Genomic DNA, 11874 nt, shown 5'->3' on the forward strand with positions numbered 1-11874 from the left:
AAATATAACAGTAGCCGCCGTAAATTCTCAAATTAATGGTAGGGTAGGTGATTTTGGAAAGGCTAGCAATAGCAAGTTAGCTAAAGCAACATCCCCATCCTCCCTGCATAATCACTCTGCAAAGCCACGCCTCCTCCAAAACAAATGAACGTGCTCTGTCAGAGTAGAGACTAAAGTCCGGTTCAGATTACACGATTTTAACCCGATTTTGGCATGATATGCTTGACGTAGGGTGTTGTAGGGATTCGTATATGACAATGGTTTCAATCATATCATCTTGTGTAGTGTGTCATAGTGGATGACAACCGATGCTTCACAATGTTAACACAGAAAGTCTAGCATGTTTCATTTTTTTTCTGTCTTCCACGACGAGTTCTGTCACATGATACAGGCCAATAGGAGCACAGAAGCGCCTTCGTACATGCTTTCAAACATGCCAAAACAAAAGAGAGACAACGGTATCGGTCCTGCTAGGTGGTCCTCAGTTCTCTTTGACAGTCCTCTTCATGCAATCCAGACTTGTCCACTTTCAGGTTTTCTTTCTTTTTTAAGCTTTTCTGAGGACAAGACAGGGCAGAACACGCTGTTTGCTAGCCATTGTTTGTTTACGCTCATGCTCATGTCACCTGTCTAGTCCCACGCTATCGAAGACAGCACACATGTCGTTAAAGACGGCAAGTGAAGAATGGTCGGATAGCAACATGTAGTCTGACATCTTTTTTGTTCATGACATGACAAGATTTTAGGAGTCAAAATCGTATAATCTGGCACAATGACTGTCGTAACCAACAAAAAAATTGTGTAGTCTAAACTGGGCTTAACCTGCGATATGATGAAAGACGGCGTTGGTGGAGGATTGAACGCAACACTGTCAGATTACCTCATGTCTCATTCATCGGTGACATTACAGTATGAAGCGCATAATAATAAAATAATAGCGCCTGTTGCAAATTAGCTTAAGGGGGAATATTATTAATTAATCATAACTCTTTATAATTAATTATAATATTTGGATAAGTTAATAGAATTAGCTTGATAAAGCCGAATTTACAGTACAATCAATTGACCAGGTTGTCTAGTGAACGCTCAGTATTGATTATTTATGAATTCAAAGAAATCTTAATTTCCAGGGTAAGAGAAATACGCTTTTTTAAGGTACAGTACTACTCAGAGCATGTAACAAGATCGAAATCGTTAAACTGACTTTGTTGCAAGCAGGGAATCAGAAACAAATACTCATATGTATTGTGCACAAAGTTTTATTAACTAAATCACAAACACATAACTAGACTAAACAAACACATACATATACACACACACACACACATACACATCGCACATACATGGTACATGGGAAGGGTAAGTGAGACTGGATGAATGAAACCGGACAGAAACAGGGGAAATGAGGCTGAGTTGACCATCTGAAAGAACCATCAGTCTCTAATTCAAAGCACAGTATACGATAGCTTACACAAAACCTCTGTGTGGTGAAAGGAGCGATACTTGCATTTGGATACTTGCAACGAGAACGAGAGTCCCGTGAAGCTTCTGAAGAAAGTCTGGATGGTTCCATTCGATGGCCGAAGTTGCAATCTCTTGAAACTCTGAGGTTGTTCTTGACTCTGTTGGGGTTGAGAGAGTCCTCTCTCCTAAGTAAGCACATGGCTGGGTGTGAAGAGTTACTATTGGGATGTGAAGAGACTTTCAACCCACATAAAAAATGTTTTTGAACCAAATCACCTACCCTGCCTTTAAAGCATAAAAACATAAATAAACATATGTTTCCGTAATCATTTCAGTGTTAGCCCTGTACTGATTTATAAACAGATCTGTCAAAACGGGACACTAATTTTCTCTTTTTTTCCCCTCCAAAATTATTATGTTAATGTTGCTATCAGAAAAAATACTGTTTTGTTAAAACCTGACAAAGATACCACCCAGAATGGAGATAAAGTATCTAGTACTTTCAAGAGCTATGGCATGGCTTTTGTGATTGTTTTTTTCAAGAAGACCTGGGTCTGGTAGATGGCAGGAAATGTAAGGTAAGTGTGCCAACATTTTCCCTTCATGCAATAAGCATAATCCAGAAGTATCGATGAATCACACAGGGATGGAGAGATGAAATTGACGAGCCACACTGATGTTTTCAGTTTTAAGCCTAGAAATGGTTCAAATAACTTTTGCTTTCTCATTTTTTTTTTTTTTTTTTTTTTTTCTGTTCGCTTTACTTATTTTATTGAAATCCCCTCATATGTACATGGAATGCAGATGACTACAGAAAGCCGTTTAAAACCCACAATGTCAGAAATAGTAAGTAAAAGCACAAGATTGATCCTTGTTTTAGTAATTCAGATGTTCAGTTTTGATGGCTGTTAGAAAAAAAGTAAATGTTTAATGATTCAGTCTCATAAAAATGTAAGGCATGCATTAACTTATCTGATTAAAACATGAGCTGAATAAATGAAAAATTAATTATGTCACAAAAGTCTTATCGAAGCTGCCAACTCAAACTGTATAATGTATATTCTTCATTGGCATAAGAGATAAACATTACTAGTAAAATGCTTACTATTAGAAACATTCATCCACTGCAGTTTCACTGGCACAACTATAAAACCTTCAAATACATTAATATTAATAATAATAATTTATGTTAGGTTTGCTAATTTAAACAGCAATGTTTTTATTCTTTGCATCGTTTATTCCCACAGACCACCATGAGACAAGCTTGTGTGTGTACAGAAAAGAGAGAATTAAGGCAGGGGCTGGTCCTACTATTGAAGGAGATATCATTTGGTATTTACATTTTACATATTTTCTTCTACACACACTCTGCCCTCATTCAGCAATTACTTAGTGTAAAACATATGGTAACTGATGATACAAATGACATGTGATCACCAATGTGAATTAGGGGCAGGGGGCGCCAGGACATTATTATCATTTCAAGGCTGTTGTGCTCATTTGAAACATTAGCAACAGATGTTCGACCACATCTGTGTGATGTTGGCCTTAATTACCCAGGGTAACCCCTTTGACAAAAAGGTGTGTAGTGTTGAAGAATCTATATTTAGGTAGATACCGCCACCTGCTGATGACAAGTGCAATTTATAGAGACATCAGATGACCTTTGACCTGAAGGATTTCATAAAACAAAATTTGTGTTTTGTTTTATAATTATAATTATGATGAGTTGTGGGCAAGCAGGTTTTCAAGAAGACTTAAGCCAGTGTTGTATAGTTGTGCCCCCTACTGGAAAAGACAGCTATGTATCAATTCATCCTGCTGTCATCAGTCTATCTGTTTGTATTTATGCATTTGCTTGATGTGCCTTTCAAGTCTCCTCATCAGTTTATTTCAAATGAGCAATTACTTTAGTTAATATTATGGACACCCATTAAAGTCATGTGTGTGTGTGTGTGTGTGTGTTGATATGTTTTAGTGCCCTAGCTAGTCACTAAGATTAGACTCCTGACTGAGAGCTTTACTACGGTCTAAAAATACCCACGTTAACATCTGATGGTCTTTCTGGCTGGAGGAGCAAAGACGGGTCTTGACCCCGCAGCAAATCGAGTTCTTTTCTTCTCCTCAGAAGCAGGAAGAGGATGAATGGGAGGGGAGATGATATGATGAGGGTCTATACAGCTGCACTCCTGCATCTCTTATAGATGATGCTGACAGACTCAGAAAATGTGTGCGCTGAAATTGTGCTCTTGAAATCAAAATTAATGGAATAAAGAAAACTGACAAGAACCGTGCTGATGTTTATGTGCGTTCAGATAATGCAGAGGTTGTCTGTACGTTTCAACAAACACATTAGAATAGTGAACATGCATATTTTTGTTTTCTCATTTTATTTTCCTTCACCATACATTGTTTACAAGAGGAATGAAAAAGACATAATAGCTACACTTAAAAATGGCTAACACAGCAATTACTGTTATTAATAGGCAGAAATGTTCACTTTTTTCACAGTAGAGTACTTGTGGTTCAAGGCACATCAGTCGAGAACTTGTTTCTTAAAAACTTGTTTACACACCACTCCACAGACTCGCATTTCCTGTAAAAAATGTTTTAATAATAATAATTATAACAATAGAATAAATGTACTTTTAAATACAATGAAAAATTAAAAAACTAAACAGCTAAATTTACGTTGTCCTCCTTTTTGAATACTTTTTCTAACATCATGGACATGGAATATTAATTTGAGTTATACCGAGTTATACTACTGTTTTTTCCCACAATATTAATGTTTTTGCTGAGACTTCTTTTAAGCCTTGCACATGATAGTTTGGCTTTTGGGTGCTGTATGAAGTGTTGGCCTTCAGTTATAGACTTAAAAATCTTACAGACTCTAAGCATTTGAAAGGTAGTGTAAATGTTTTTAGGTAACAGTCCTTTATGCAGTTTAGCAGCTATTATGCACAAATATTTAAACACAGAATGTTGAGTAATAAATGAAGTACTCCAGGCCCTTGTATAATAAAATCACTAAATGGATTTCAGTGTATACACCTTTTAAATACACTTGTTATTGTAATGCGTGGCTGCTGCGGTAATGATGTTATCTCATTAATTACACTGTTGACTACACTAACAACAAGACGCAGCCAAGGATGAACTTTCATAATACAACAGAGCATGTCCTTATATGAACCGCGTCCTTATATAAACTTACCACATGTAACTCATCCCCTTTCAACCACTGAGTCCAGCCCCTTCCCTCCTTTTCTCCTTTCTGTACACACAACAGTTTGTCTCCCTCCCAGTTTACCGTGGTCTAAAAAACAAGTACAAATACACACTGATGTAAAATATGAAGCTGGAATTGACTGACCATAAACAGAGCATAGAGAATAAATTGTGTACAATTTACCAAAAACGAAACACTTTTAAGCGTAAGATTGGGTACTTCAATTTTTAACTTGAATGTGCAAAGCTTCCAGTGTCGGTCACTTCCAGATATTTTAGCTGTACATTATTAGTATTATTTAAATTTACTATGGTTTGTAGCCCAAATTTGACTGTTTACTGCACATTTTTATTCTTGTTATTCACCTATGGTAGCTAATGAATCAGACGGCCCGCTCATTCACAGGAAATAGCTTACTTCTGCATTGAAAAAAAGAGTGAATAGCAAAATAAATCAAAAGGACAGCATTTTTGACTACATTTAACTCCAATAAAGGTCTTACTGAACACAAACACTGTACTAGCATTTCTAAATGGATTTACTTTGAAACAATTCTCAGCTAATTTTACAATTAATACAAAGAAATGTTAAGTAGCACATAGAATTAAACATAATTTTGAAGTAGAAAGACTGAAATGGCATTTTCTTGTAAAACATACTCCAATTATCTTTAACAACTTTGAAAATAATATTTTACTGTGCGAGTTGACCTAAAGTTCCTAAGCACCAGGTGTTTGCGGCATTAACCCGAAACCCTTATGGATTTCAGATCGAATAGGTCATTGCATGTAAATCTCAATCTAATCCCATTTACTGACTCATCCACCACAGTAACCTCAGAAGAGCAGTTCAGAACAGATTTGAATTTAAAAGCATTTCTGATCTTACATTTCTGCTCCTTTGCACTTTAATAAGGAAGTCACTTACCATACATTTCCTATCATCTACACCAACCAAATCCTCCTCAAACTCCTTTCCAACATCAAACTCCATATGGTAGTTCCTAAAGGTGGTGAGAGTCTTGATATTAAAATGATCACCGTTCTGAACAATCTCCTTATCCAAGATGAGATAGCTGGCAATTTTTCTGATGACAATATTCACATCTGTAAGTTGAATACATATGAAATTGGTCACCATATAGCCGTATATGGTAAATGAACCCTTTTTATTCACATAATAGAATCAAGTCTGCCAAAGGTACTAAAACGTATCTCTTGAGTACAAATACAGACATGTATTTCTCTTACTCTGACTGTTTCCAACAGAATATATTCGGTAACATCTCGCATACCTTGTTCATCATAGAAAATTAATCTCACAGCAGTATAATGAATAAATAAATGGAAAATGAAGTATCTGCCTACCTAGTGCTTCCATGTATTCATCAAAGTTTTCATTACTTGTCATTTTCCAATATCCATTCATGTCTACAGGAGACATATTTGCTTCTTTTTTGCGTTTGTCCTATTCACCATCAAGGTGCAGCGCGGCGTCTCAAATCACAGGGCACGTTGTAATCCTAAAGCCAATTAGGGTCTTTGGATAATCTCAAAGAGCATTTACACATGTGATAGAACTTCTACTGTGGATTTTTTCTCTTTTTTTTTTTTTTGGACAGGAGCTCTGTTGTTGGGAATGAATCGCAATGCATGATCCATCTCATGAACTCATGTCAGTCAAAGCATGTGAACAGACAGATGTGTCAGTTTATAATTGTTTTGATTCTCAGTCTGTCAGCAGCACAACAGTCAGTCAAAGCAACAATCACAATGCTGTCAAACAGGCTTCCATTTATGCCTACAGACTCCAGAGAGAGAGAAGAGAAAGAGAATTGTTCACTGCACAAACAGGAGGTGAAGACCTGTCAGTAATGAGGTCAGTCTTGAGACGTCTTCCTGACTATAAATTACTCTGAAGTGTTTACAGTGAAATGTAAAATACAGATACAGAACTGTCATGATGAGCTATTCTTGAGATGTTTACCTTTTGGATCTCGGCCTATTCCATCTTCCACAAACCACAAGAGAGCGCCTTTGCCAACCAAAGCAGTCACAAATGGGGGTAGTACACTCTTAAAAATAAAAGGTGCTTCAAAAGGTGATTCACAGTGATGCCATAGAAGAACTATTCAGTCAATGGTTCTTTAAAGAACCATCTCTTTCTTACCTTTTTATAATCTGAAGAACCTTCTTTCACCACAAAGAACCTTTTGTGAAACAGAAAGGTTCTTCAGATGTTAAAGGTTCTTTATGGAACCATTTAGAGAAAATGGTTATTCTGGCATCGTGAAACACCTTTATTTTTAAGAGTGTAGTAATATTGTGAAATAAAACTACATTTTAAAGTTACTGTTTATAATTATTTGTCATTTGTATTATATTTTCCAATGTAATTTATTCCTGTGTTGGCCTAAGCTGAATTTTCAGAAGCCATTATTTTAGTTTTTAGTGTCACATGATCCTTCAGAAATGCAGATTTTCCACTCAAGAAACATTTCTTCTTATTATAAATAAATATTTATTGTGCTTAATATTTTAATTTTTTTGTAAAAGCTTTGATGTATATATTTGCACATATTTGAAACGGTAAAAATCTATTTATCTCCTTAGATAAATTAATTGTGTGCTTGCTGAAGAAGTATTGACGAATTCTTAATTTGTTCTTTGAAGTATTTATTTCTTTCAAAAATCAATCAATCAATCAATTAATCAATCAAAAATCTTACTGATTTCCAATTTTTTAACGGTAATGTATTTGGACAACAATTTAAGAAATAATTCACCTAAAAATAAGACAAATTGATAGACAAGGCCACTTGTATGGAAAGATCCATGTCAGTTTTTTTCAAAATGTTGCGTGTGGGTTATTTTTCGTTAATGTGGGCAATTTGAGTTTGAATCTATATCTTTTCCCTTCCTGTGATTAAAATAGAGAAAGGCCTGCCATATGCTAAGAACTAATATCAAAATATTCTTTCTCTGTACTAACATACTCGTCCTACTTTCTCACTGGCCTGTTTAATGACACACTGGAAGGAGCATTCAATATAAAGTCTGACTCACAAAAATACACAAAGTGCTGGAACAGTGGTGACAGAATAAAGTGTAGCCTTTGGGCATTCTGATCTTCTGAACATCAAACGGTGGAAATGGTCCTTGTTCTTCTTCACATATTTCTTTGCTACTTATCTTGTCTTTCATGCTTAACAATAAAATACAGAATTTCTCTGATCACAGAAATTAAGATCAAATACAATGACGTTGTATAACCTCCCACCCACTCGCCCCCTTTTCTGGCAGCAGCATCTCAGTGGGTGATAGATTTATATTGTTTATGCACTATGCCAATTATCACTTCAAACTGACTGTTTCCAAAGTCATAATGAACAGAGATGTTGCATGTTTGCAGCATCTTTGTTTGGATCATGATTAAAATGCAGTGGTTGCCTCTAATTTTAAATGGAAAGAGTACAGACAAAGCCTTATTTTGTTTATATGAAGATATAAACAAAATATACCTCTCCCCTCATTGTGGATGAACAGTTGAGTATAAAAGCTTTGGTGCACCTCCTCACTTGACCTGGCAACGCTCCTGAAGTCCAGAGCTCTTTGCACGACCATGCCTGTGGATTGCACTGGAAAATGGGAGCTGGAGTCAAGCGAAAACCTTGAAAATTACGTTAAAGCACTGGGTAAGCCTGATCAGTTGTCTGGTTTTATAAGTAGAAATAAGAGAAATCTGTGCCATTTCCTAATTTGGATTGTATTATTATGATATTAAAATATGATATAGTTTATATCATGGAAAGGACCATGCCAAGTAACAAATATTTACTCTCATAGACATTGACTTTGCCATCCGCAAGACTGCAGCCCACCTTACTCCAATAAAGACCTTTATCCAGGATGGGGACAACTTTGTGATTAAGACACAGAGTGCCTTCAAGAGCTATGAGCTGAGCTTCACTGCTGGAGTTGAGAAAGAAGAACTTACTAAGGGTTTTGACAACAGGATGCTGAAGGTGAACTACATATATTTAATAGCAGTGATCCTCTTCTAATGACAGTGTTATTTAACCTGTAGATACATGATCTCAGTAAGTTTGTTTAATGATGAACCAACAGTAAAACAAATAGAGCACAGGCTTCAAATTTTGCCCAGAGGAACAAGATGCTTTGAAGTGAAGGTCTTTCTTTTTTTTTCTTACAGCTTTGCTTACAGCTTTATTTTATATAAACAGTGCTATCTGTCAATTACAGAGTACAACACAGCTAATACTATAGCTCTCCTCAATTAAAAGTTTTTTTTAATATATAAAAATCTGTTTATTAAACAAATAGTAAACATATAAAAAGAAACATAACATTAGTGGTATATATATATATATATATATATATATATATATATATATATATATATATATATATAGTTTTTTTTTTACATGCACGGACTCTGGTGACCTGGGACGGGGTCAAATTAGTGGCCATCCAGAAGGGTGAGGAAGCCAACCGGGGATAGAAACACTGGATAGAAGGTGTCAAACTTTATCTGGTGAGCATTCAGTCATTCTATGAATAATAATAACCTGATTAAGGTTAGAATCAACATTCATTTTAGAAATATATTTTTACAGTATTTTCTAAGATTAATGATAAAGGTATTCCAGCTAATTAATTTCTTTCACAATTTGTTTCTACACAATTCCTGCTTTGCTGCCTACTCACAATGGATTCGTTTAACCTCATGATCATTTCACAGGAGCTGACATGTGAGGATGCTGTGTGCCAGCAAGTGTACAAAAGAAAAGACTGATATGATTTGTCATATAATTCAGTTCATGTTGTTCTACTATCACATCTGTCTAAATCAATCTGTGTATTAACCTGATTAACACTTTCAACACTTAAATATATTTCCTTGTGTCTAAATAAAGATAATGAAATCATCATTTCTTCTGACTGTATCAGTCAAACTTGTAATTTGTTTTCTCTCTCCCTTTCTCACACACACTCATAAACCACACATAAAAAAAAAATATATATAATATTATATGCATAATGATTTATATTTCCTTGGGTAACTTAGACAATACAACAATATAGAGCTATATAAATCAATTTAAAGATCCACTCCACACAATGAAAGTGTTATAGGCTAATTAGTAGCTTACAATGTTTTTATTAAATTCACATTAAATACAAAGTCAGTCGTATTAAGAGTATTTTATGGTACGACACCCATATCTGGTACTTGCAAGTAAAAAGACGGGCTTTTATGCGTAGTTAATAGATTAACGTTACTTTGCCCATCGCCCATTATAGACTAACTAACAATCTTTAATGGTGCAAAATGTACTTTCACATATTTGAGAATCGAGATATTTCATGATATATTCTGGGGATAAATCGAATAATTAAAATAATAATAATAATAATAATAAAACCCCTGCTGAAAAAAAACAATAGACACCATTACAATATTAGTAATGGTTTTACTGGTTATAATGGGACTTGTACTGGTTTTACTGGAAACTGTAATGGACCCTGTTGGTCTCTACTGGTAATTGGTTGCCTTCTAATGGTGGCTTGTTAAAACCAATAAATCCTAATGGAATATGTCCCAAAACACACTACAGAAAATCGTTTTTGTTCTTTTTAATGGTTAAAAGTTGATGGTTTGTAATGGTATTTGTAGTGGAAACCATTAAAGTTCTGGGATGGTTTTATTTTATTTATTTTTTTCAGTAGGGACATAAGCCTATATCGGTTATAGAGTGGTATACAGTGGTATAACCCTTCACTCGCGCCCCCTCAAAAATAATGAGTGCATGATGCCCCTGACACTACAATACAAAATAATTTGTCAAATAAATGAAACATGATGAAACATTCATTTTAGTTGAAATTGTTATAGATTACTTCTAGAGATACATGACATGGTGAAAAATGACTGAATGAATACTTAAAGTAGGTTAGGATGAATTTTAAAATTGTGCCCCCTAAAAGCACAAGTGGCTTGTGGCTCCATTCTAACAATATAAGAAGAGACACATCTAAACAATCAAACCTTTTAATTAATTGACTTCATTATAATAGGTATTATCTAACTATTACTTTAATAATTATAGTAATTGTGACCCTGGACCACTTAAGTGTCAGTTTTTCAAAATTGAGATTTATACATATAATAATACATGGATAAATAATCTTTCCATTGATGTATGGTTTGTTATGATAGGACAATATTTGGCTGAGATACAACTATTTGAAAATCTGGAATCTGAGGGTGCAAAACAAAATCAAAATATTGAGAAAATTGTCTTTAAAGTTTTCCAAATGAATCTTTTAGCAATGCATATTACTAATCAAAAAATAAGTTTTGATATATTTATGGTAAGAAATTTACAAAATATCTTCATGGAACATGATCTTTACTTAATATCCTAATTATGTTTGGCATAAAAGAAAAATGGATAACTTAATTGTGACCCATACTATGTATTTTTGGCTATTGCTACAAATATACCCCAGCGACTTAAGACTGGTTTTGTGGTCCAGGGTCAAAATTAGTTTTTTGAAGATTCGCAGAGATACAATGTAGAAAACAAGCAATTGTGTATTGTACTTTTAACCACTGCTCGAATTGAAGGGGGGCTGGGGGGATCCGGGACCCCCCATAAGGCATTAGGGACCCCCCATAAGAAGTAAAAAATAGACTTAGGGGGGTCCCTCAGACATTTTTACTTGGAGTAAGCCATTTAAAAGAAGAATAGTAGCTTATCTCTATTTGTTATGCAACATTAAATAGTATATAGTTATGCATATTATGATCAAATATATTGTTTATTTTGTATAAATTGTATATTGCGAGACTAACCCCCACCCCCACCAAAAAAAAAAAAAGTCTGATGGTGGGGACCCCCCATAAGACTTGATTCAATTCGAGCACTGCTTTTAACTCAAGACTATACTTAGCCCACTGAGATGTAACGTTAGCCATTGTAACAGATTCCTTGTATGAGGACCAGCCCTGATCTCCTGTTGCATTTTATACGTAATATTTATCATATCAAAATCACCGCCAGCGTCCCTCAAAAAGCCGAGTTTAACCGAAATTACCCGAAACACTCCGAAGCCGTCCGAGTGTCACGTCAACGCTTCCGACGTCAAGCGCAA

At 35.1% G+C, this 11874-nt stretch overlaps 1 protein-coding gene and 1 pseudogene across 2 annotated transcripts; one reads left to right on the plus strand and one right to left on the minus strand.

Moving 5' to 3' along the window:
* Window positions 1-4000: 4000 nt before the first annotated feature.
* On the minus strand, window positions 4001-6139 carry LOC306881102 (retinol-binding protein 1-like; the record flags this gene model as incomplete). The annotated part of the gene is made up of 4 exons (XM_079435011.1): window positions 4001-4060; window positions 4682-4783; window positions 5624-5802; window positions 6064-6139. 4 exons carry the CDS (start codon window positions 6137-6139, stop codon window positions 4001-4003), a joined length of 417 nt encoding a protein of 138 aa, XP_079291137.1.
* Window positions 6140-8317: 2178 nt separating this feature from the next.
* On the plus strand, window positions 8318-9511 carry LOC306881103 (retinol-binding protein 2-like; annotated as a pseudogene). The gene is made up of 4 exons: window positions 8318-8390; window positions 8542-8720; window positions 9149-9250; window positions 9458-9511. The product of its transcript is annotated as a retinol-binding protein 2-like (transcript).
* Window positions 9512-11874: the final 2363 nt, after the last annotated feature.

Source organism: Barbus barbus (genome assembly GCF_936440315.1).
Source record: "Barbus barbus genome assembly, chromosome: 15".
NCBI classification, from domain to species: Eukaryota; Metazoa; Chordata; class Actinopteri; order Cypriniformes; family Cyprinidae; genus Barbus; species Barbus barbus.